Here is a 26,640-nt window from a genome sequence, read left to right on the forward strand (position 1 = left end):
TTCACTGGGGTTCACTATGGTAAAACCTTAATAAATAACAAGTTCCATTAACTATTTCCTTTAAGTATGTTCCACAATCCTACACCAACAATATCATCATTCCTGCAGGTAACACTACCCTCTCTTATCTATCCACACCCAAATGTAAGGTTGTTCTCAAAACCTGTAACTGCATATTTAATAAGGTTATTTTCATTGCTAAAAAATCTACATGTTGGTATTATATGTATCAAAAAAATCTACAAATGCAGACTAATACTTATACATTTTCCTTTGACGTATTTGAATAAATGTCTTATTTAACTACAGTCTAAGGGTCTACGCTATAAATTAAAAGTTTAGCCGGGAGACTAGAGTCAAAGTCCGTGAGTCAGCCATAATGGCAGGTGAAGAAATTAACGAAGACTACCCAGTAGAAATTCACGAGTATTTGTCAGCGTTTGAGAATTCCATTGGTGCTGTGGATTAGATGCTGAAGACCATGATGTCTGTTTCTAGAAATGAGTTGTTGTAGAAGTGGGACCCACTTGAACAAGCAAAAGTGGATTTGGCTTCTGCATACACATTAAATTCAATGTTTTGGGTTTATTCGGCAATTCAAGGAGTTAATTCTAAGGAACATCCAGTAAAGCAGGAATTGGAAAGAATTATCTATGAACAGAGTCAAGGAAATGACAGACAAGAAAAAGGCTGGCAAGCTGGACAGAGGTGTAGCTTCAAGATTTGTAAAAAAATGCTCTCTGGGAGCCAAAACCGAAAAATGCATCAAAAGTTGCCAATAAAGGAAAAAATAAAAGTTAACTTTTTGATTTTGATGCATGCATATTCAAAAAGTACATCATTTTTTCCCACAAAATAATTCTGTGGCAGTGCAAGGTTTAAATGTGTTTCTTATTGAATTAATATATATATTTACAGTACATTTGTAAAGCTGAATACTTTCCAAAGATTGTTATCTTTATTGATTTGCACTATGAGGATTTAAACATTGTGATATATTTTATATTTATAATTTACCATCTCTTTTGATGAGACTCATTTCTTTATATAGGTCAATCTTGCAAGTACCATTTTATAAGTAACTGTGAAATTTAAGTAAAATGTTCTTCGTAAACATTTGTAATATTTTTTTTTTTTTTTTTTTGAGGCGGAGTTTCGCTCTTGATACCCAGGCTGGAGTGCAATGGCGCGATCTCTGCTCACCGCAACCTCCGCCTCCTGGGTTCAGGCAATTCTCCTGCCTCAGCCTCCTGAGTAGCTGGGATTACAGGCACGCGCCACCAGGCCCAGCTAATTTTTTGTATTTTTAGTAGAGACGGGGTTTCACCATGTTGACCAGGATGGTCTCGATCTCATGACCTCGTGATCCACCCGCCTCGGCCTCCCAAAGTCATTTGTAATATTTTAAATGAATACTGACCTTATGAAGTATGCTTTCTGTAGACTGAAATTAGAGGTATTATCTATTTTCACTATATGACATTAAGAAAGCATGAGGGCTGGGCGCGGTGGCTCACGGCTGTAATCCCAGCACTTTGGGAGGCCGAGGCGGGTGGATCACGAGATCAAGAGATCGAGACCATCCTGGTCAACATGGTGAAACCCCGTCTCTACTAAAAATACAAAAAATTAGCTGGGCATGGTGGCGTGTGTCTGTAATCCCAGCTACTCAGGAGGCTGAGGCAGGAGAATTGCCTGAACCTGGGAGGCGGAGGTTGCGGGTGAGCTGAGATCGCGCCATTGCACTCCAGCCTGGGCAACAAGAGTGAAACTCAGTCTCAAAAAAAAAAAAAAAAAAGAAAGCATGAAATGACCTAAATGTTCAATTTTTTCTGTATAGTTACTTTATGTTTTCATGATCTTAGGAATTACCGCTTTGTTGATATTCAGAGTGTGAAACTAAAACTTTATAGTTGTACTTTAATTCTTGGCATGTTGCCTCTATGTCTCATTTAAAATAAAATACATTCTCATTAACTTTAGATGGGAAATAAGGTTGTATGTTGATGGATAAATTTTGGCATGATGACTATACTCTCTAAATAAAGGCTGAAAATGTTTAAAAAAAAAAAAAAGTTGAAAGCATACTCACACCAATCTTTTCTTCTATGAGTTGCCGAGCATAGTCTATCTGTTGCGGAGTGCCACGAATCGTAAATAACTTCATGTTAGGATCTGCATTTGGTGGAGGATTTCTCTGAAGTTCTATTCTTGCACCAGACTGTTGGCTTATGCTTTTTATGGTTTCACCTCCTAAAATAAAGACAGTAATTCCTCTAAAGGTTGAGGATGTACTAGGAGCCATTTAGAAGAAAATGGTCACAATTAAATGCGCTATTAAAAATACAGTTTGGTCAGTATCCTACTTGACAATATTCTATTAAGATTGTTCATTTAATAGTCTACACTTTAAATTTTAGGAAGCATTTCATGCTTCTCTTAAAATACATTTACTTAGTATGTTTATACAAAGGCTTAATGTGATTATAACAAAATATCTGAATAAACTGCTCTTAAAGGCAGTTTAAACATAAACTAATACAATTATAAACATTCAAATTTTAAAAATATGAGTTAGGAAAAATACAAATGCACAAACAAAAACACTCAAATAGCTTTTTGGGTCAAAAGACATTTCTTACCCTAATAATTGCCTCTCAGTCCCCTTTCTCTAGAAGCTAGTAAGATTAAATTCCTGCTCTTTTCATAAATATACATGAGATCTTTCATCTATGTTTTACTTGTTACACATGAACATAAGAATGCTTTTCGGCTAGGTATGATGATTCATGCCTACAATCCCAGCATTTTCAGAGGCTGAGGCCAGTGGATGGAGATGTTGAGAGTTCAAGATCAGCTTGGCCAAAATGGTGAAACTAAAGATGGTCTGTATTAAAAATACAAAAATTAGCCAGGCGTGGTGGCGGGTGCCTGTAATCCCAGCTACTTGGGAGGCTGAGGCAAAGAACTGCTTGAACCCGGGAGGCAGAGGTTGCAGTGAGCCAAGATTGCACCACTGCATTCCAGCCTTGGTGATAGAGCGAGACTTGGTCTCAAAAACAAACCAAAAAAAAAAAATAATGCTTTTCTACTAATATACAGCCAGAGAAAAAGCATTGCCACTTGTTTACAACAGCAACAGAAAGTGTCCAGAAAAATGAATGTGTTAAATATAAAGAGTTTAAAATACATTGCCTTTTCCTATTATTAATCCAGTTTTCCCAGTTGGCACAATAAAATTAAATTCCTGTAGTCCACCAGGTGGTCCCATGTTCCAGTTGCCTTGACCTCTACCTCTTCCTCGACCACCAGGTCCGGGTCCACCAGGATTACCAGCCTATAGAGGGAAAGATAAGAAAGAAAGAAAATCAGCACAGAAATACTTCTTTTAGAGATGAACTGGCCCAAATAATCATAAGTAATAACATTTGTAAAAATACAAGAGTAAATAAGGTAGCACTTAAAGCAGTACTTCTTCCTGCTCCAAGATCTTTACCTTAAAGCAATTTAAACTTTCTCCATTAATAAAGCATCATGAAGCAGACTCTGATATACAGGAAACTTCAGATTTGATGAAGGAAAATACTTTTCCATGAAAACAAAAAATGAAAATGTTAACTTTCTATCAAACCTGAACACTTCGAAGAAGGTCTGTAATAATTTCTGCAGCATGTTGACATCGGTCTGGAGGTCCTGTTATTTGTGCTATTCTATCAGGTGTTGTCCCATCATCTTCGAAACAAAGAAACAAAATTAAACAATAAATGTATGTCAAAACTAACTGTGGCAACACTTACAGGATTATTATGTGTACTCACCTGGCTTAAACTGAATTCGAACACCAGCATCATTTTGAATTTTTTTGATCATCTCTCCATTTCTTCCTATTACAATGCCAACAGCAAATCTTGGAATGGGGACCTTATGTAAAAAAGACTAAGTGTTAAGACAGCTGGCTTCTCAAGATTCAAAGTTAAAAAAAGAAAGATAAAAAATAGCCATTTCCAAGACCAGGCATGGTGGCTCATGCCTCTAATCCCAGCACTTTGGGAGGCTGAGGTGGGTGGATCACAAGGTTAGGAGTTCAAGACCAGCCTGACCAAGATGGTGAAACCCTGTCTCTTAAAAAAAAAAATAGCCATTTCAGGAAAATCTGCCTTAAATCGTAAAAGTACATACAATGCTATATTTATAGCAAATAGGGTAATAAGAAATAAAATATAGAATTCTGTATTCTCAAGTACAAAGGAGAAATAAAAGGATACAATGTTAGAGAAAGCTACTTAACACAAAATAGAAAGCACTATTATATTTATGTGTATTTATGAATTTGCATACAACCATTTCTGAATGGGTATTTTTACTTACGTCTATCCCTTCATTTCCTCCTATTCTTGACCCATACTCATTCCGAACTTCTCTGAAACCACCTTGATCACGAATTAACTCTAACACCATTTCCTTGGCTTGCTAAAGTAGAAAAAGTTAGCTAATTTAGAAAGAATGTCTCAAAACATTTTAATTATACATGCATATTTTGCCCAACCCCATTCAACCCAACTCCTTCTTTATAAAGTATAAAGTTAAGTTTACTTGAACTTTATATGGGTCTCCTGTAATTCTAAGAGGTTTGTCAGCACCAGTGTTCTGAGGCCCGTCTTGAATCATAACCATTTTAACTCCAGCCCGTTCCTGTTATAATCACAGAAATAATATATATTAACAAAAGGGAGTAGAAGAAAATGGTCATCAAAACAGACCAAAAATAACCATTTTTCAAACATAACCATACCTGAAGCTGTTTAATAGTTTCTCCCCCCTTTCCAATGACTAATCCTGCCTTGCTAGCTGGAATCATGATTTCTTGAACTGCATTTCCCGGTCCATCACCATGATGGAAGCCAGGAGCTGGTCTTCCTTTTTCAACAATCTGGTCCAGTAACCGTTTTGCTGACCTGTTAACATATTTGAATAGTAAGTTGTAGCATATCCAAGCTCATTCAAATAAAGAAATATAAAACAACATAACCAAGTACTCGTATCCCAATTCTGGATTAGGTGCCTTGATGCTAACTTTAACAATGCTTTTACTTTTTAAATTTTTTTTGAGATAGAGTCTCACTGGGTTACCCAGGCTGGAGTGCAGTGGCACAATCTTGGCTCACTGCAACCTCCGCCTCCTGGGTTCAAGTGATTCTCTTGCCTCAGCCTCCCAAGTACCTGGGACTATAAATGCGTGGTACCATGCCCAGCTAATTTTTCTATTTTTAGTAGAGATGGGGTTTCACCATCTTGGCCAGGCTGGTCTTGAACTCCTGATCTTGTGATCCACCCACCTCAGCCTCCCAAAGTGTTAGGATTACAGGTGTAAGCCACCATGCCCAGCCAGCAATGCTTTTACTTTTAACTGAAAAATTTTCTACATATATAATTTTTATTTTTAAGAGTAGTCTAAAATTTCCAAGAAAGAACATTCTAATGCTAAAGTTATCTCAGAATTAAACTGATTCCTCCAAGAACTAAATGATTTAGTTACATTTTTAAACTACCATTTTGCTTACTCATATGCTACGATTATTCATTCAACAAATATTTAGATATCAGCTATGTGCCAGGTGCTACTCTAGGTAATGGGGTAACAGTACTGATTAAAAAAAAAACAGGGTTCCTGCTAGAGAGTAGCTTCATTTCATTAAATAAGTAAAAATATACAGGGGCTACTTGCTGAAAAATTAAAAAAAAAAAAAAGTAAAAGTAACATGTCAAATGAATAGCACATTATTTGGTAAGTGCTATAAAGAAAATCAGGCCAGGTATGGGGACTCATGCCTGTAATGCCAGCACTTTGGTAGGCCAAGGTGGGTGAATCACAAGGTCAAGAGACAGAGACCATCTTGGCCAACATGGTGAAACCCCATCTCTACTTAAAAAAAACAAACAAAAACAAATGTGGTGTGTGCCTGTAGTCTCAGGTACTTGGGAGGCGGAGGCAGGAGAATCACTTGAACCCAGGAAGCGGAGGCTGCAGTGAGCCGATATCGTGTTATTGCACTCCAGCGCCTGGGCAACAGAGTGAGACTCCGTCTCCGAACACACACACGAACACACACACACACACTCTCTCTCTCTCTCTCTCTCTTAAAGAGGGGGAACTAACAATGCAGAAGGAAGTTCAAATGCAGGCACACTGACCTTCAGTAATAAGAAAGCACTGGCTTTAGGCATATGAACACAAAAAGCAATTATCTGAGTACTATGTCAACAGAGAAAACAATGAAGGCTGGCAGTTTTAGTGGTAGGGAAAAACAAAAGCTTCCTATGATTTGCATTTTTTTTTTTTTTTTTTTGAGATGGAGTCTCATTCCGTTGCCCAGGCTGGAGTGCAGTGGCACTATCTACACTCACTGAAAACTCTGCCTCCCAGGTTCAAGCTATCCTCCTGCCTCAGCCTTCCAAATAGCTAGGGCGCATGCCACCACATATTTTTTTTAGTAGAGATGGTGTTTCACTGTGTTGGCCAGGCTGGTCTTAAACTCCTGACCTTAGGTGATCCACCTGCCTCAGCCTCCCAAAGTGCTAGGATTAAAGGCATGAGCCACTGTGCCTGGCTATGATTTGCTTCTATTTTTCTCAGTAAATAAGCTTAAGTCGGAGAGAGGTGGGGTTAGATGCTGAAGATTTGGAGGTGGGGAGATGTAAAGAGCCTTGGAGAGGAGTGGAAAAGTGAATGAACTAGGGAAATGCAGGCAACACAACGGTCCATTTGAGTTTAATGTCTATGAGTTTTAGGTGTCATCAGTCAACATGACTGTGCATTCTTCTCTAGATTATACCTGGCTTTGCTCAAGTAGAGACTGGAATAGATATGAAGTTGTTTTCATCATTTTCTGTGTTTAATGACTCAGATAATGAACCCTAATTGAGAAAGGCATGAGGCGTAAACCTCAAAACTTTGAGGGGAGGCGGCAGGGAGACACTAGTGTAAAATAAAGCAATAATGAAGAGCAGAGACAAAATTCAAAGAGTTCTCCTGTTGTTACTTTCACTTTTAAGACTTTCAAACTTACTGGACAGATTCAGGTGTTCCAGTTAGCATACAGGACCTTTCTGGAAGGCCACCACTATCTACAATTAAAAACAAACAAACAAAAAAACTTTAGGTCAAAAATTAAAGGTAGCATTATTATTACCAGAAACCGAAAAAAAGAATGCTAGTTTTCTAGTCGCTTTGAAAATATCAAGAGAATATAACATTACCAGGAGCTATCTGTATTTTGCATCCAGATTCCTGTTGTATTCGTGAGATCTGTTCACCTCCTCTGCCAATTACTAGTTAAAAAAAAAATTTTTTTTCGGTTGAAAGATTCTAAAGTATGTTTTGATGATGTTTTCAAAACTTTAAAAATTAAGTTACTTACTAAATCCAACCATTCCATCTGGAACTTTGTATTCTTCTGTCATTACAGACCTGCTAAGAAGTAACAGAAAGTACCATTTTCCTTCAGTGAAAGATAATTTGTTTACAAATAAAAGGTAACCTATTAATAAAAATGGAAGTCCAATGTCTCCCAATGGTTTAAACTAAGGTTCTAGGCTCAGACTTACATCAAAAAATATGGCCTTATTACTTGAGCCGTTAAATTAAGAATTTTAAGATGATGCATCAAGTGAAGAAGGGATGATGAATGGAACAGTCTGAAGGCATGAACTGTATAAGGAGCTGGAGGAGTTTGGGAAATGTCATCTTAACAGTTACTCTAACTCACCCCTGTTCTAAAATGTGGCTAATTCCACCTATTTTTCCAAATCACAAATTTATCTCACTCAAAAGAAAAATAATCACTCTATGGCACCTTCCCACGGTGGGGTGACATGAACTATGTATACCAAAAAAGACAGACACATATTCAATATACACCAATGTGGTTGTGTTTTTACAAACAGCTCAACCAAAACTTGCAGAGTACTTTTTGAAAAACTTGTGACTCTACCTTTGCTGCTGATGCATCGGTGGTAACTGTGTTCCAAAAGCTATCAAAAAATAAAAATAAAATGAAAATTCAAAATTTAAGTTTACTTATATATTTAACAACACAATCACATCAAACATTCAAAAATCTTTAACTAATGTACGGACAACACCTTGAAGAAAGTCAAATTTTATACAGAGTACTTATATCAGCATTGAGAGCGGCAAGAAAGCTAATGAAAGGTTAGACATTATATTAGCAATGGCACAGAACAATTTCCTTTTTCAAGTTGTACAAGCACAGATCAAGAATTGAAGTTGTTAAATATGTAAAATAATTCAGCAACCAATCTTTATATATACCTGGCCACAGTTAACGGGACAAATTGTAAAATAGAAGAAAAAGGTAAATAACTTCAGGCTAGATGATCCAAAAGGCTCATAAACCAACTAACTTCAAAGATATCCAATAATATGAACAAAATCTAAATATTAAAATTCAGTTAACCTTTAACCCAGTTTAAAACGAATACTTACAGTCATTTTGAGGGGCAACTTTCTTAGCATCTGGTTGATCTGGAAAATTAAGTGTCTTTTAATTTGTTGCCAATTAAGTACAAAGCTTCTCCCCTCCCAAACAAGAATAAATAACAATATAAACATTTATTGAAATATCCGAAGGTATGGTTTATCATTTGAACCAAAACTGACAAATTTCAACTCAAACTCAGAATCTAAAAACGAAACTATACTTCATTCTCTTCACGTTCAAAAGATGCACAGACATTAAACTAGTTATCTGATTTTAACAAATCACTGACCTTAATATATGTTAAGCATATTAGAATGATACAAGACAAAGTACTTTAGGTCCATTACTGGCGAAATATCACATGCTTTTAAAGGCTAATGATGCTTCCACCTCAGGAACTGAAGACTGGGCAGGGGTGGGGTGGGGAACCTATCAAACTATGAAAATCTGACATATTAAAAGCTGAGTGTATCTGACGGTGACCACAAAGTTATGCCCCCCAAAAAACAAAACAAAAAACCCCCACAACATTACAAGGCAATCTCGACCTAAACTGTTCTTTTATAAACAAACATTTCACTGCATAAAACTTTAGGAAAAAAACCTCAAAGCAACTACAGTACTACCTTCATCTAAATCCATTATACAGATGAATACAATGCATACCTTGGAACTGACAACCTATAGCTCAAAGTACTACATTCTCCTCCCCCCTTCAAACTTAAATGATTAAACATGAGAATGTTGTGCAGCAAAAATTCAGACACATAATCCAAGAAATATTTGTGTCCATTTAAGAATCCACTGGTTTATTTCACGTTTACATACTGAACACAGGTAATAAATAAAAATTCCTGCCTTTAAAAGGAGAGGGCATTCCCTCCCAGTGTGTTGTACTGCTCGGACTTGTCCAAGAGCCATCTACACATAAAATAAAAAGAATACATTACATACAACATCTGAAGCATCATTAGCTCATTTTTTTCGTATATTAAAAACCTCACTATAAATATGAAAGACACTTAAATAAAAGGAAATCAAGTTCTCTGGACAAAAGCTACAAATACATTCTACAGCCACAGTGAGAATCCTCCCTTTAAAAAAAGGGGTAAAAAGAAAATGTATCAAAACTCATATATCGAACCTAAAACAAAAAATACATGCAGACTTCTAAGTTCAGGAGCTTCAACAATTACGATTTTTTAAAAATACAAAGCACTGTAAATCCACTGTTTAATCCACAGGTTTAAAGCTAAACCTGAAACACAAAAGTACTAAAAGCAAAGAACATTAAAAAAAAAGTTATAACCTGCAACACCCTAGGGTAGCAAACTATAGCAGTTTCAACCTTTAAAGTGAAATTGGAAATAGGAAAATGACAAAAGCACAGCACATTAAAATCCATTCATGTATGAGAAAAACCAGTGAAATGCCTTCTAAGTAATTTATATTCTTTTTTTTTTTTTTTACGTCTGTGCAAATTTTCAATCTGGCACAATACTAAAAGAGGGAAAATAAACTGTTTTCTAATAAGACAAAACTTTCTGGTTGACTCAAATTTTACCTACCTTGTCTAGGTCTCTCCCCTGCCCAACCCCTTTTAGGCCAATATACACCTTACAATTTTAGGAACGTTATAATAAAAGTAATGTCTCAATAAAATAATAGAAAAATACTGACCATCACTTCAACTAAACACTCTGAAAAACAACTTAAAATACCTATGAGTACAACTTACCTCCATCTTCTAAGGGTCTTTTTTGTCCCCCATAACCATAGTCATTTGAATTCAGTGATGTCCCAGCATCACCTCCAATTTTTGCTGCAATCTAAAAAGACAAAAAAAAAAAATAAATAAAAACCCACAAAGTATTACATACTATTCATTACTAAATTTCCTTCACTTCCTAATATATATGTGAAATACTTAGTATCACATAAGAGAATTTACTTGACAAATTAAAATTACAACTCAATTTATTGCTACCACAAATACTTCAGGCAGCTAACATAATAATCATGTGATGAAGCTTCTGATACATCCCTATAGGAAGCAATAAAGAAACAATCAATTAGGAATCCTTAAGAGAACAAACCGATTTAAAGAAAATCTGGATCCTATCTGGCTCTCTCTCTCATGACATTTCAAAAGATGTGTGTAAACACAGAGAATGTGTACACTTTGTGGGACTCAAAGGCTAGTAAGATAGCCACTAGCCATATGTGGTTACTAAGTACTTGAAATGTGACTAGTCTGACATGACACTTGTTTTAAGTGTAAAATTACTGAATATTGAAAATCTGGAACCATGTAAATCATCTCAAAATTTTTATATTAAACACATGCCAAGAAGGTAATATTTTCTATATGTTAAGTTAAACAAAACATGTGGCTCACCATTATATTTCTATTAGACAATGTTTTTCTAAGGATATATGCAGGAGTGTGATGAGCTCAAGTCTTAAAACCTCAGCTGTGGAACCATAGTTTTTTTTTACTTTTTTTGGAGATGGAGTCTTGCTCTGTTGCCCAAGCTGGAGTGCAGTGGCATGATCTTGACTCACTGAAACCTCCGCCTCCCAGATTCAAGCAATTCTCCTGTCTCAGCCTTCCAAGTAGCTGGGACTACAGGTGCCCACCATCATGCTCGGGTAATTTTTGTATTTTTAGTAGAGACAGGGTTTCACAATATTGGCCAGGCTGGTTTGGAACTCCCGACCTTGTGATCTGCCCACCTTGGCCTCCCAATGTGCTGCGATTATAGCGTGAGCCACCCCACCTGGCCTCTCTTAGAAGATTTTTAACTTTTAGAGTAGGGCAAGTAATTTCTTGCACCTGATCAAACAAATGTAAGGAATATCCAGCTTTGCTGGCATTGTGGCTCACGCCTGTAATCTTAGTACTTTGGGAGGCGGAGGTGGGTAGATGGCTTGAGCTCAGGAGTTCGAGAGCAGCCTGGGCAACATGGTGAAAACCCATCTCTACTAAATACAAAAATTAGCTGGGTGTGGTGGTATATGCCCATAGTCCCAGCCACTCGGGAGGCTGAGGCATGCGAATCACTTGAACCCAGGAGGTGGAGGTTTCAGTGAGCCGAGGTCACACCACTGCACTCTAGCTTGGGTGACAGAGAGAGACTGCTTAAAAACACACCTACATACACCCACACCACACCTGGCTTCAAGTCACAAGTAGAGAACAACCAGTAGATATTTATTGAATTTTTCTACAAAAGGAGAACTGGAGTGGTTCCCATTTCCATGGGGAATCATAGAGAGGTTCTACAACATTGCTGAGTGGTCAGCAATAGGCCAAGCTCTACATTATAATGCTGTACATTCATTACTGAAGATGTGTGATGAACTCATGAGAAGTTATTACATACTTCTTTCAATTTTGAGTATATTTGAAATCTTCCAAGGAAAATATTAAAGAAAGCCTAACTTTTGGTGACTGGGATTTCCCACAGAGATCCTGGTATGGATAACTGCTTCAAGTTTTTATCATCATCAGATAACTGGAGAGGATAAAATTATAGTTAAGTGTTTAAGTCATAAATTCAACATGGATCACTTAAGTCTAATTATGTATCAGTTCCCATATACCAACTGTATTTCCTAGGACTCCTAGATTTCCCTTTTCCTCATCTAAAAATACAAACACCTACCACAAAGCATATTAGGATCAAGTATTAGATTGCTCGATTTAAAAAAAGGTACACTCTTGGCCAAGCACAGTGGCTCACGCCAATAATCTCAGTACTCTGGGAGGCTGAGGCGGGTAGACCACCTGAGGTCAGGAGTTTGAGACCAGCCTGATAAACATAGCAAAACCTTGTCTCTACTAAAAATACAAAAAAAACAGCTGGACATGGTGGGGCATGCTGGTAATCCCAGCTACTCGGGATTCAGGTAGGAGAATTGCTTGAACACAGGAGTTGGAGGCTGCAGTGAGCCTTTAACTCCAAGAAACTTCTATACAGAGAAGACACTTATTTATACATCCTTACCCACTGAATAGTTCAAAAACGATCCAAATGAAAATGAAAGTTGAGGCTGGTCACAGTGGCTCATGCCTGTAATCCCAGCACTTTGGGAGGCTGAGGCGGGTGGATCACGAGGTCAGGAGTGAAACCTCGTCTCTACTAACAATACAAAAAAAAAAAAAAATTAGCTGGGCGTGAAGCCGCGCCCATAATTCCATCTACTCAGGAGGTTGAGGCAGCGGACTCACTTTAATCCAGGATGCGGAGGTCACAGTGAGCAGAGATCGAACCACTGCACTCCAGCCTGGGCAACAGATCGAGACTCTGTCTCAAAAAACATAGAAGTTGACACTTAGTTAACCCTAAAGAACCAGTAACACCAATTCAAAAATTGAGAACTGTTACAAAGACATTAAAACTTTTAATAAAATTACCAATAAAGGAGCCCGGCCCAGTGGCACCTGCAGTCCCAGCTACTTCAGAAGCTGAGGTGCGAGAATTGGTTGAGGCCAGGAGTTCAACACTAACACAGCAGACTCCACCTCTTAAAAAAAAAAAAAAATTGAAAAAACAAAACAAACTGCAGATTTAGATCAATAAAATATACAATTACTAGGTGATTACAAGGAGAATTTAAGAAAATTAATTCCTAAAAACCAACCTCCAACTATATTCAACTCCTTTTTCAGAGTACCAGAATTCAACATATTCAATTTTTATTAGACAATTATTAAGTGTGGGAAACTTTTAAATATTATTATTATTATTATTTGAGACACAGTCTATGTTGCCCATGCTGGAGTGCAGTGGCACGATCTAGGCTCACCGCAACATCTCCCCGCTGAGTTCAAGCAATACTCCTGCCTCAGCCTCCCGAGTAGCTGAATTATAGGCACACACCACCACGCCTGGCTAATTTTTGTATTTTTAGTAGAGACAGGGTTTTACCACATTGGCCAGGCTGGGCTTGAACTCCTGACCTCAAGTGATCCGCCCACCTTGGCCTCCCAAAGTGCTGGGATTACAGGCATGAGCCACCGTGCCCAGCTACTTTATTTAATTCTAGTTTACAAAAATAATTCAAGCTTTCCACCTGGACCATTCTCTACTTCTTGAATGAGTAAGTTATTTTTCCTGCTTTCACTATTTTAGCATTCCTCACCTCTATTGAGTAAGTCAAGAAGTGAGAAATCCAAGAATTTGGGAGTTGAAAAGAAGTTTGAGAGACACAGTAGTCTCTTATCTTGTTTTTGTTCTCCATTGTTTCAGTTATCTACGGTATAGTACGATCAGATATTATGGGGTTGGGGAAGAGTCCCCTCATTCGCATAACTTATTACAGCATATTGGTCTAATTTTTTTAAATTTGCCCTTCTTGTTAATAATACAGTGTATTGCTGTAATTGTTCTATTTGATTTTTTAAATTAAAATTTTGAGACAGGGTCAGACTGTTACCCAAGGCTGTAGTACAGTGGCATGATCATGGCTCACTTATGCAACTGCCTAAAGGACCCAACACTGTCCACATTGTAGACTTGACCTCCCAAGTTCAAGCAATCCTCCCACTTTAGCCTCCTGGGGAGCTGGTACTACAGGCACGCACCACCACGTCTGGCTAATTTTTTTGTATTTTTTTATAGAAACAGGGTTTCACTATATTGCCTAGGGTGGTCTCAGAATCCTGGCCTCAAGCGATGCTCCTAACTCAGCTATCTTAGTTAAGATTACCAGTGTGAACCACTATGACCAGCCTTGTTCCATTTTATTATTATCATTAATACTGTGTCTAATTTAGAATTTAAGCTTTATAAATATGTATGTATAGAAAAAAACATTATCATGTGTATATATAAGATTCGTTACTATCTATGGTTTCAGATATTCACTGAGGGTCTTGGAATGTATTCTCCAAGGTTAAGAACAGACTATTGTAGTTTACTTATCTTCTCAGAATCAGAAAATCTCTAAAATCAGGTGGTATGACCAACTATAGACCCTTAGGATTTGGTTCCAGAAACCCTGCAAATACCAAAATCCACAGATGCCCGAGTTCCTTATATAAAATGGTGCAGTATCTGCATAACCTACGCAAATCCTTTGGTATACTTTAAGTCATCTCTAGACTACTTACAATACCTGATACAACGTACACAGTTGTTAGGTGCTGTTTATATTTGTATTACTTGTATTGTTGAACTGTTATTCCATTTTTCTAATATATTTGATCCATGGTTGGCTGAATTTGCAGATGCAGAGCCCACAGATACAGAGGGTTGACTTGTATTTTTATTCATCAAAAAATGTGTATTGATTTAATTCAGTAAATGTTGAGTACCTACTACAGGCAAGGTCCCGATGGAGTTAGTTCCCATACGCCAGACGCGAAGAAACGTGGACACTAGAAATACTACCATCCCATGATTTGCTTATCACAACCAAGCCTTGCTATCCTGTCACAAAATAATGTAAAAAAAGAATCATGCTCAAATGCTAGTTTTCACTGAAGAAACTAATGGTAATTTAAAAGAAAAAAAAGCTCTATTCTGTATTTTCATTTCATTCAAACAACATTGTGCAGCTTGAATCACTTTTATAATTGTCAGAGAAGAGACTGCAAGAATGATCAAATACATAATGACTAATTTTATAGTTGTCTAGAGGGGAAGGGATGAGGGTTAACAGTCTTGCTTAGCTACTCATCTAGTCTCTGATTCATTTCTACCTTCGTATAACCTTAAGGAAAAAAACCGAGTAAATACATTTTAATTTTCCCATGTTCCAGAGACAGAAGTTGCTATTAAGACCACTGCCAAAGACCTAATCAAACAATCCCAATCCCTGGAGTTACAGCTTAAAATATACAAAAATAAATTTCTGAAGTGCACAGGCTGGAAACTCTGAACTAAAGCAGCAATCTGGTGCCCTTGTGTTGAATTTAGCTCAGAATATCACAAAAATCTGAAAATTTCACATGAAAATAAGCTAGGAAAAAAAAAAAAGATTGGGTAACTAAATGACCATATGTCAACAACCAACTAGAGTTAACACTACTGGCATTACCAGATACGGACCAGGAATCATAATTACTTGTCCTGCTTTTATGAATAACAAAGAACTGTCCAGCATCCCCAACTGGACAAGGCTGTCCAATGGCATCCCCAACTGGTACAGCCTTGAAGCTCCTTGAGAGCAGGCAACTGTTTTTGTATCTCTTCATTCCAAAAAAAAAAAAAGGCCACAAAACAAAACAAAACAAACAGCAAAGTACTGTAGACAAAGAAAATAAACTTAAGGTTAGTTGATAATTTTGGAAACTTAAGTCAATATTCTTAAACACACAAGAAAAAGTAGTTCAGATATTAACCTGTTTCTTTTGTCTAAGTACGCTTCTGTATATTCTATAAATTATATCATCAGACTAACAGTTACAACTGACATTTAGAGACATCATCAAATGTAATGGGTAATTCGAGTCAAAAGCTGAAGTTAGGAATCTCAGATTGAAGAACATTTCTATAAAGAAACAAATCATTACAGCAAAGACATCAGGACAACTGATGTCTTGGCATGTAACAAGAAATTTCAGTTTGATGACAAACTTAAAAAAATCTAAAGCTAGAAATTATGGCTTAGCCTAATAATAAAATCTGATTTTTCTTTTTTGAAACAGGGCCTCGTTCTACTGATCAGGCTGGAGTGCAGTAGCGTGATCTCCACTCACTGCAACCTCTACTTCCCAGCTTGAAGCGATTCTTGTGCCTCAGCCTCTGAGTGGCTGGGACTATCAGTGCAGGCCACCAAGCCCGGATACTTTGTGTATTTTTTATAGAGATGGGGTTTTACCATGTTGGCCAGGCTGGTCTTAAACTCCTGACTTCAAGTGGTCTGCCCGTGTCAGCCTCCCAAAGTGTTGAGATTACAGGCATAAGCTACTGTACCTGGCATGAAATCCAATTTTTAATTAAAGCACTGCAACACAAGGTGTTCCGTATCTGGATCGACCAGTACCTCTTCTGGCCTTGTTTCATGTCCTCCCATCCCACACTATCTTCCAGTGACTTCACTCCAGTGTTCTTGTCTTTCCCCCAAACCCTCATACTTCCGCGCATGCTGCTTCTTTTCTCTACTGGCCAAACTTTCATTCATTCTATAATACCTTGATCAAATATCACCCCTTTACTTAGGAAGTTGGGCATCCCTTTCCAACTTGCGTCCCATACAAGGTGCCTGCCTCATAGTAGAAACTCTATAAACACTTATAAAACAAGCAGATGAATTAAATGTCCATATTTTGCCTGCTATCGTTAATCAAAATATTAACCAAATAATCCTGTTCATCTGCATTTGGTCAAGGAACTGTATCATAGCTTCTTAGCAGGAACCAATTCACCCATAAAACCAAAAAAAACAAGGCTGGGCGCAGTGGCTCACGCCTGTAATTCCAGCACTTTGGGAGGCCGAGGTGGGTGGAGGTCAGGAGTTCGAGACCAGCCTGGCCAGTATTGTGAAACCCCATCTTTACTTAAAAACAAAAACAAAAAAACCAAAATATTAGCCAGGCATGGTGGCGCGCGTCTGTAATCCCAGCTATTGAATAAGCTGAGGCAGGAGAATCGCTTGAACCTGGGAGGTGGAGGTTGCAATGAGTTGAGATGGTGCCACTGCACTGCAGCCTGGCGACAAAGCAGCGAGACTCCATCTCAAAAAAACACAAACAACAGCAACAACACACACACACACACACACACACACACACACAAAACTTAAGTATCTACCGACACTGTGCGACACAAATTAATCCAATGTGCTGGTTCTAGTAAAATAGCTGGTTCCAGTAAATAAAATAGTTCCCCTAACTCTTCCAAACCAATCTAATAAAACCCGCTGACAGTTTGTCAGTTACATAAATCCTTTTGCTAGTCTAAACATGTTCAGAATTTCTTAAATTACGTGAAAAAAAACCCGAATATTAATGTTGACCTTCTGTTGATTATTCTTAATATTTCTGATATAAACAATACAGGTATGTATTTATAATGTGGTTACATTAGATGTGTTACATTACAACGGATTTTATGAATTCTGATTTTGACTCAATGTTCCTTTAATTGTACCGGAGGGTAAAAAGTTAACTAAGTGAATTCCTAATGCAATCAAAACACACCACAAAACTGATTTCTAATTACCGTTAGTTTAACACTAATTAAAAATGTCCAGCACCTAGTACAATACGCAGTGTCACAGAGAACAGGATTCTTCTGCTTACATGCAAATCCATATCAACACCACACATTTTGAAATTTTAAATATATTAGGGGACTAATAAAGTTCAAGAAACCTTTCATTTTCCTAGAATACAAGCACTATTTTAACAGTTTTCGTCTGGGAAAAGTGGTGCCTTCAGGGCAAATGTACGCACTACGTAATACAAAGAGGTCTGGTCAGTTTACGACTCTGAACAGAGGCAGATTCAAATTGAAACCTCCGGTATAATGGGCCTGAGGCCATTTTGAGAAATAAGGGGGGCGGACTGGTAGAATAGACTGACACGTAAATCCCGCCCTGAGGAAGACTGCTTTCAAATCCCTTCCTTGTAAGGTGTGAAGCTGAAGGGTACCGAAAGCGGCTTTAATTGCGAGAGGAAACAGAAATGAGCTGTAAAGGCTACTTTAGTGACAAATCCCTTCCCTGGCTATGGCTCCAGGAAACAGACCCTAGTTCTTTCCCAAACTCATTACCAGAACCTTTCACTAAATTGTATGAAACTACCTACGCTTTATCCCCTAGAAGAGGATACTGATCTCGAGAAAAAGGGGAGGCTAAGCTAGCTCACGGGAGAAACCCGAGTGCCGCAGAAGCGGGAGAAAGACTTAGGGCCTTCTTTGCGTAGCACGCGTCGGGGTTCTAACCGGATCAAACACTAAGAACACAAAACTGAGTTCTGGTCTCTAATCGGTATTACTAACATGGGAAAACGTGTCTCTTCACATTTCAGCCCGGAAGGACACCTCTTTCCTCTTCCTCTTGCGCTGAGGGTTAGCGGCCTACTCAGTCAGCGGCCAATTACCATGAGCTTTCGGGATCCCGCCGCGCGGTCCACACTTACCTGCCGGGCTCTCTGCAGTGCATCTTTGAAAGCGTCGTTAACTCCCCCACCACCACCGCCGCCACCACCGCCACCAGCTGAGCCAGAAGAGGGTGGAGGCACTGTTGAATAGTCCGCCATGGTTGCACTATAGGAGCCGCTGCGGCTTGTTCAGGGACTTCCTCTCAGCTAACAGCTAAGAAAGAAAGAAAATGGCGGCCGTCGAAGCTCTATCACATTCTTGCGCGACCATCGTGCCGTAAAGGGGCGGAGACTGAAGAAAGGAAATCTCGCGATGTGTCCGAGGCAACGCGCTAGTGTGAGGCCGGGCCTGAGAAAGAAGGACCGGAACAGACACGTCGCGAGAATTAAGTTTAAAATTTCGCGAGAACAGAGTTTCTTTTGGCGCCTCCTTTCCGCGTGATCTTGGGGTGAGGCTGGGTAATTGTTCCTGCAGGGTGGTGGGTGACGGTGGCGAGTTGGCTGCGGCTGGGTTGGGTGGTGGGAAGCCTGAAGAAAAGGTTGTTTCTTACTGGTCGCCGCCCCAGGGAAGTAGTGTGGTATAATTTTCCGCCACGGGTCATTCTTGTTGTCTGTGGGAAAGGGCGTAACAGCGACGGGCGTGACGTCGATGCAGCGGTGTCACGAGAGCGGTGCCGCCCGGAGGGCGCCAGGAGAAGCGCGTCCGAGACGCCGCGCGGTGATGCTCCCGAAAACATCTGCCCTGCTTAGCGGGAACCCAGCATGATTTTCAGGGTAGTAAAGTGTCCCTGTATTTTACTTCCAGACTGTCAGATTTTTGAGTTTTATCCCAAGGGGAGGGATGGTGAATTCAGACTGGAAGCTTGTTAGTTCTCGGCCATATTTTAAGTTTTTGTTTAAAATAATGTGGATGTGGCTCTAACAATATGACTGCCCTTTTCCTTTTAAAAAAAAATTTTTTTTTTGAGACGGAGTCTTGAAGTTTCGCCCAGGCTGGAGTGCAGCGGCGCCATCTCGGCTCACTGTAACCTCCGCCTGCCGGGTTCAAGCGATTCTCCTGCCTCAGCCTTCCAAGTAGCTGGGATTACAGGCGCCCGCCACCACGCGCAGCTAATTTTTTTTTTTTTTTTTTTAGCAAGAGACTGGTTTTCACTATGTTGGCCAGGGTGGTCTCAAACCCCTGACCTTGTGATCCGCCCGCCTCGGCCTCCCAAAGTGCTGGGATTAGAGGCGGCAGCCACAGTGCTCAGCCGACTGCCCTTTTCTTTATCCAAAAACGTGATTGTTCCCAAAGTTCACTGTTAGCCAGATTTAGTAACTTAGTATTTGTACGTGTCCATGGCCATTGTTATTCAGGTCTTTTAAGAACAGCGTTGTTTCTTGACCAAAATTGACTTTTTTAGCTTCTTAGGCGTAGTTTCTCCCACCCCAACCTGTGGGTACTCAACTGTAAGATAGTGTTCTGAATTGTCATCACAGGACTAGGTATGTATGTGTGTATGTGCGTGTGTGTGTGTGTATACATATATATAAAAATTGGTATTTTCTCTTATGTACTTCAGTTACCAAGTAATTTTAGACATTACTTCAGACCTTCTTTAACATATCGTGGCATGTAATTTACTGTGTTAATAGTAATAGTTCCAGGAATCGTTAGGATACTTTAGAATTCTTAACTCTGTTTATCATTGAGTATATCAGTGGCTCTTTTCCCCAAAATTATTTCTATTTAAATAACAAAGAATGAGATAAAATGAACTTTCTCAACTTTGTGGCGTTTTGTCTTTGGTTAGGTCTAAGAAAAATACTTTTCCAGCAGCTCTTAAGATTAATTGTGAGAAATACATGCTGCATTCTTCCTGAAAACCTAAAAGTAATGTGTTCACTTGCTCAGGCACCAAAATAGCAGTTAGTATGCAAGTAGATACACATGAGCCGTCATTTACCTTTAATCAGGTTTTCATGCCGTCCTATCCGTTTATAGTTCTGATCATCTTTTTCAGTGTTCATGGCCATCCCTTTAAATTATGGTGGGATTTGTATTTGAAAAATCAGTGCAAGTATTGGACTACAGATTTAGTCATAATATATAGAAAAACAGTAAAAGCAGTGTTGGGTGTGCAGCTAGGTAGATAATTTCCAGTTGTATTTTGAGAATGTCTTGATTTTTTTCATATTTTATTAGACAATACGATCAAACCTTCTGATCAATCTAATTTACCAGAGTGCTATAATTTACGTTCAAAACAAATTTATGTATATTACAATTTATTTATTACTGAATATTGAAAATAAGTAAGGACCTCAATTTTTTTTTGTTTTGAGACTTGCTCTGTTGCCCAGATTGGAGTACAGTGGCATGATCTTGGCTCACTGAAACCTCTGCCTCCTAGGTTTAAGGGATTCTCACGCCTCAGGCTCTGGAGCAGTTGGGATTACAGGTGTGTGCCATCATGCCTGACTGATTTTTGTTTTGTTTTGAGACGGAGTCTTGCCCTGTTGCCCAGGTTGGAGTACAGTGGTGCGATCTTGGCTCACTGCAACCTCCACCTCGCGGGTTCAAGCGATTCTCCTGCCTCAGCCTCCGGAGTAGCTGGGATTACAAGTGCCTGCCACCACGCCCAGCTGATTTTCATATTTTTAGTAGAGATGAGGTTTCATCATGTTGGTCAGGCTCGTCTTGAACTCCTGACATCAGGTGTTCACCTGCCTCAGCCTCCCAAAGTGCTGGGATTGCAGGTGTGAGCCACCATGACTAGCTTTTTTTTTTTTTTAAGTAGAGACAAGGTTTCCATATGTTGGCCAGGCTGGTCTTGAACTCTTCTCAAGTGATCCTCCTGCCTTGGCCTTCCAAAGTCTGGGATTACAGGCATGAGCCCCCACACCTGGCCGGGACCTCCATTTCTCTTTCTTTTTTTTGTTTTAGATTCTCTTGGGGTTATGGGTATTCTATAATGATAACCCGTTGGAATTAGTCTAGACCAAAAGGCATTTCTCAAGCTTAGCACTATTTACCTCAAATGACATATCTCTGAGCTCTTCAAATATCAGAAAAGTGCTGTACAAATAGAAATTATTATTATTAAAATATTTAATCTTCTGATATTTCATGATTAGAAAAGGATAATCCACATCTTCCACTTTGGTAAATTTTTTGTAATGAACAGCTACATTCAAATCTTAGTTTTGGTAAAACTTGATATCCTGCAACAGCAACTGTATTGTGGGAAAACATTAGCTGATTATTTGGCTAAATATGTGTTACTTCTGAGTTCACGAAATCTTGTGATTAGCCATGGCAAAGTAAAATCTTAGCCATTTGTACTTTGCTGGTTACTGTAGCTAGTTGTTCCCTAGGCTGGTCTTGAACTTCTGAGCTCAAGCGATTCTCCTGCCTTGGTCTCCCAAAGTGCTGGGATTACAGGCGTGATTCACCATGCCCAGCCGGGATAACTTTTCATTGTTAATTTTTTTTTTTTGAGACAGAGTCGCTGTTTCCCAGGCTGGAGTACAGTGGCACGATCTCAGCTCACTGCACCCTCCGCCTCACAGGCACCTGCCACCATGCCCAGCTAATTTTTTTTTTTTTTTTTTTGAGATGGAGTCTTGCTCTGTCATCCAAGCTGGAGTGCAACGACACGATCTTGGCTTACTGCAACCTCCACCTCCCAGGTTCAAGCAATTCTCCTGCCTCAGCCTCCCAAGTAGCTGGGACTACAGGCACATGCCACCATGCCCAGCTAAGTTTTGTATTTTTAGTAGAGATGAGGTTTCACCGTGTTAGCCAGGACAGTCTTGAACTCCTGACCTTGTGATATGCCCACCTTGGCCTCTCGAAGTGCTGGGATTACAGGCGTGAGCCACCTAGCCTGGCCTTAATTTTTGTATTTTTGGTAGAGACAGGGTTTTGCCATGTTGGCCAGGCTGGTCTCGAACTCCTGACCTCAGGTGATCTGCCCGCCTAGGCCTCCCAAAGGACTGGGATTACAGGGGGGAGCCTCCGTGCTCAGCCAAAACTTGTATTTTTACACAGTGTTTTTTTGTTTCCCTTTTAGAAGCTGCTTAGTTTAAGAAGCTCCTGAGTTACCAGTTATGTTTTCTCTGATTTGGCTGTAAAATTTGATAGTATTTTCTAAATGAAGAACTGTTAGAGGACTGAAGATTATTAGGATATTGCTCATGTCCATTGATTTCCCCTAAATCCAGTCTTTTAACGTCCTTGTCATTTGTACCTCTTCACAGTCTCTAGGTCTTTGCACATACCTTTCTGTGAGGAACACACATCTGATCCTTCCATTTTACTGTTGCCTGGGAAGTCCCTGTTTTTTCTAGAAAGCCTATCTAGAACTCTAATTTAGAGATCTAATTTGTTTTCGTGTACTATACCATGGTAATTATACTATGATTTACTGTTTGTTTGGAATTCCCACTAGATTCACGGTCCGTAACAGTAAGGGTTATCTGTATGTTTTTGTTTTCACTGTATAGCACACTGTAAAACAGAGTGATAGCTAATAATAGCTAATGGTATTTATGGGCACTGTTCTAAGGGCTTTACACTTAGAACTTAGTGTATTAATTCATTTATTCTCATAATTGGCTTTATGATATAGGTGCTGTTAATATCTCTGTTTTGCTAGGGTACAGATATGTTAACTAACTTACTCAGGGTCACATATTAGTGTTAGAGCTGCAGTTGAACTCAGGCAGCCTGACTTGAAAGAATGGAACTGTCTATAGACAGGTAGGCCAGGTGCGGTGGCTCATGCCTGTAATCCTAGCACTTTGGGAGGCTGAAGTGGGTGGATCACCTAAGGTCAGGAGTTAAAGACCAGCTTGGCCAACATGGTGAAACCCCCATCTTTACTAAAAATACAAAAAAAATTAGCGGGACATGATGGTACATGTCTGTAGTCCCAACTACTCTGGAGGCTGAGGCAGGAAAATTATTTGAACCCGGGAGGTGGAGGTTGCAGTGAGCTGAGATCATTCCACTGCACTTCAACTTGGGTGATAGAGTGAGATTGTCTCAAAAAAAAAAAAAGTTAATGAGATGTATCTGTTTATAATTTCTAGTGTATGGTTCATAACTTAGTATTTTCATTTGAATTTTTAAATTATTTGCATTAGTTTTTGTCAAGACTTAGGCCAAAATTCTTCATGGGAAGGCAGCTCTTTATGTAAGGTAATAAAAATAGATTTAACTTAAAAATATGAAGAATCATGTGTTGTATAACATGATACAAACTTGTTTTTTTGTACTGCTAATTGCTTTGGATAGGTTGTTAATATGCTTCACATAATGCTTTATGGTAGTGTGTGTATACATATATCTCTATATAAACAATATATATTTGATGATGATTGACAACTAGTGTTATTTTTCAGATACATTATTCAGGGGGTTTATGTGCAGTATCTATGACAGTGTTTATCCTATTTGATTATATTGGATTCCTCTACAAAATAGCCCATCTACCAAAAGGAGCATATCATAAAGAGGTTTTAGATTAGACTGTTATTGAATTCTGAATAAAATTCTTGATAGCTTAATCTTTTGGAATAACTGATGCTTGAGAGTAGTGTTCTTTGTGAAAATATGATAAATAATCTCTGCTTTTTAGGACCTCTTCAGTGAAGCTGGGAGGAATATTTAGGGGGTTGCTAAGGTGTCATTCCCAACATTTCAGTGTTCTTCAAATCTAATAAGAGAACAAACATCTTTACTGAATTTTACAAAAGGCCTCTTTGATTATTAATGGAGTATTTGTTTGGTTACTCCACATATTCATTGGCAGGATCTGTCTTGACTAGGATCATGGGAGATATAACACGGCCTCATAGGATATATGGGAAATAGATTACCAGTTTTTAGAGAAAAGTTTAGAGCCCTCCACCTCTGCTTGTAAGACGTAACACTCGCAGCTTCCCATTACTTCATGTAATAATGTTAGATTGAAAGTCTGGGACTCTTCATAGCCATCTCGGACTACGAAAAAAAAGAAAATAAAAAAAAAGTAGAAAATACATAAAAGAAAAAAAAAGAAAGTTTGGGACTCCTGGCTGGGCACAGTGGCTCACGCCTGTAATCCCAGCTCTTTGGGAGGCTGAGGCAGGCAGATCACAAGGTCAGGAGATCGAGACCAACATGGTGAAACACCATCTCTATTAAAAATACAAAAATTTGGCAGGCATGGTGGCGGGCGGCTGTAATCCCAGCTACTTGGGAGACTGAGGCAGGAGAATTGCTTGAACCGAGAGGCAGAGGTGAAATCATGCCACTGCACTCCAGCCTGGGTGACGGAGTGAAACTCCGTCTCAACAAAAATAAAGTTTGGGACTCCTGAAAGCATCTATCTTAAATAACTGGCTTTATCATCCAGTTCTTAAGTGAGTTTGGCTTATTTCATAGCATACACTACAGTAATTTATAATAAAGCTGATGTATATAAATAAACGCTAATATACTTGTAATTTACTGTAAATTGATCTTATACTCCAGTGTTTCCAAACTTGTGTCCATACAACTAGCTACAAAACTTAGGTTTTTCATGTTGCCTGAAAAACAGAATGTCTAAAATTCATATATTTACTGTTTTTTTCCCCTTTATTTTGTGGTCAAGCATTGTTTCTTTTTCTATTGGATCATGTATTTAGATAATCAGTTCTTCTGTTACATTTGTCTTTTTCATTAACCTTTAGCTAAATAAAAAAATCCAGATTAAAAAGTTTGTTTTTGTTTCATGAAACTTAACCTGACTAACCAGTTGCAGTGACCTTTTACTTATTCAGTGGTTATCCACATCAGCTACAGGGAGCTTTTTAAAAATATGGGCCGAGAGCAGTGGCTCATGCCTATAATCCCAGCACTTTGGGAGGCCAAAGTGGACGATCATGAGGTCAAGACTTCAAGACCAGCCTGGCTGATAATGGTGAAACTCCATCTCTAAAAATACAAAATTTAGCTGGGCATGGTGGCACGTGCCTGTAGTCCCAGCTACTTTGCAGGCTGAGGCAGAAGAATCACTTGAACCCGGGAGGTGAAGGTTGCAGTGAACTGAGATTGTGCCACTGCACTGCAGCCTGGGCAACAGAGCGAGACTCCATCTCAGAAAATAAATACATAGACCAGGCTCAGTGGCTCATGCTTGTAATCCCAGCACTTTGGGAGGCCGAGGCAGGGAGATCACCTGAGGTTGGGAGTTCGAGACCAGCCTGACCAACTGGAGAGACCCTGTCTCTACTAAAAATACAAAATTGGGCAGACATGGTGGCACATGCCTGTATTCCCAGCTACTCAGGAGGCTGAGGCAGGAGAATTGCTTGAACCTGCGAGGCAGAGGTTGCAGTAAGCCAAGATAGTGCCATTGCACTCCAGCCTGGGCAACAAGAGTGAAACTCCATTTCAAAATAAATAAATAAATATTAAGGATACAAATAAGAAAGATGGGCTGGGCATGGTGCCTCATGCCTGTAATCCCAGCACTTTGGGAAGTCAAGGAGGGCAAATCACCTGAGGTCAGGAGCTCAAGACCAGCCTGGCCAACATGGTAAAACCCCGTCTCTACTAAAAATATAAAAATTAGCTGGATGTGATGGCAGACACCTGTAATCCCATACTCTGGAGGCTGAGGCAGGAAAATTGCTTAAACTCGTTAGGCAGAGGTTGCAGTGAGCTGAGATCATGCCACTGCACTCCAGCCTGGGCGACAGCGAGACTGTCTTGTGGGAGGGGGGGAAGGTTAGCCCTAATCCTTACTCCCAGAAACTGATTTAATTGATCTATATTTGAATCTGGAAAAGCTTCCTGGGTTAATCCTAAAGTGCAGATACATTGAGAACCACTGAAATATACAAGTATACAAGTTCTGGCAGACTTTTGCTTCTTTTTAATGACTTGCAGTTTGTTTCTAGTTATGGGTATATAGTCTTGAGTGAATTCAGGTTCTAGAAACATTTTTTTTAAAACTGTTGAAATAATTAAATGGGAAGTGATTAGGCTGAGGTGCCTCCAGTGTCCTGTGTTCCTGCATAAGCAAACTGAAACCTAACTCAATGTAAACTTAACTAATCAGAAACTGCCAA

The 26,640-nt window shown here is 39.1% G+C and overlaps 2 protein-coding genes and 1 pseudogene across 8 annotated transcripts in view; 2 read left to right on the top strand and 1 right to left on the bottom strand.

Annotated features, from left to right (window-relative positions):
• The window catches only part of FUBP1 (far upstream element binding protein 1), a 38,078-nt gene extending 19,272 nt beyond the window's left edge, over window positions 1-18,806 (bottom strand). Inside the window, exons 1-15 of one of the 6 annotated variants that reach the window (XM_064372537.1) lie at window positions 18,595-18,806; window positions 10,240-10,330; window positions 9,360-9,422; window positions 8,507-8,545; window positions 7,992-8,031; window positions 7,419-7,468; window positions 7,258-7,329; window positions 7,068-7,125; window positions 4,793-4,955; window positions 4,594-4,692; window positions 4,369-4,470; window positions 3,819-3,921; window positions 3,632-3,732; window positions 3,196-3,337; window positions 2,093-2,253 (exon numbers count right to left, since the gene is read on the bottom strand). In XM_064372537.1, the coding sequence (XP_064228607.1) occupies window positions 2,093-2,253; window positions 3,196-3,337; window positions 3,632-3,732; window positions 3,819-3,921; window positions 4,369-4,470; window positions 4,594-4,692; window positions 4,793-4,955; window positions 7,068-7,125; window positions 7,258-7,329; window positions 7,419-7,468; window positions 7,992-8,031; window positions 8,507-8,545; window positions 9,360-9,422; window positions 10,240-10,330; window positions 18,595-18,714 (1,404 nt within the window). In that variant the 5' untranslated portion in view covers window positions 18,715-18,806. Of the gene's footprint in view, window positions 1-2,092; window positions 2,254-3,195; window positions 3,338-3,631; window positions 3,733-3,818; window positions 3,922-4,368; window positions 4,471-4,593; window positions 4,693-4,792; window positions 4,956-7,067; window positions 7,126-7,257; window positions 7,330-7,418; window positions 7,472-7,991; window positions 8,032-8,506; window positions 8,546-9,359; window positions 9,423-10,239; window positions 10,331-18,594 lie in introns of all 6 variants that reach the window. The other 5 variants (XM_021667783.2, XM_012442540.2, XM_064372538.1 and 2 more) reach the window with 5 other exon arrangements.
• Window positions 380-801, top strand: LOC135273419 (nuclear nucleic acid-binding protein C1D-like; annotated as a pseudogene).
• Window positions 18,807-18,925: 119 nt separating the features above from the next.
• DNAJB4 (DnaJ heat shock protein family (Hsp40) member B4) overlaps window positions 18,926-26,640 on the top strand; it is a 47,375-nt gene continuing 39,660 nt past the window's right edge. Inside the window, exon 1 of one of the 2 annotated variants that reach the window (XM_021667785.2) lies at window positions 18,926-19,004. The gene's annotated coding sequence lies outside the window, so the exon portion shown is untranslated. Of the gene's footprint in view, window positions 19,005-19,076; window positions 20,041-26,640 lie in introns of those variants that run through there. The other variant, XM_021667786.2, reaches the window with a different exon arrangement.

Source organism: Aotus nancymaae, unplaced genomic scaffold (genome assembly GCF_030222135.1).
Source record: "Aotus nancymaae isolate 86718 unplaced genomic scaffold, 86718_ANA_hifiasm-v0.15.2.pri h1tg000007l, whole genome shotgun sequence".
NCBI classification, from domain to species: Eukaryota; Metazoa; Chordata; class Mammalia; order Primates; family Aotidae; genus Aotus; species Aotus nancymaae.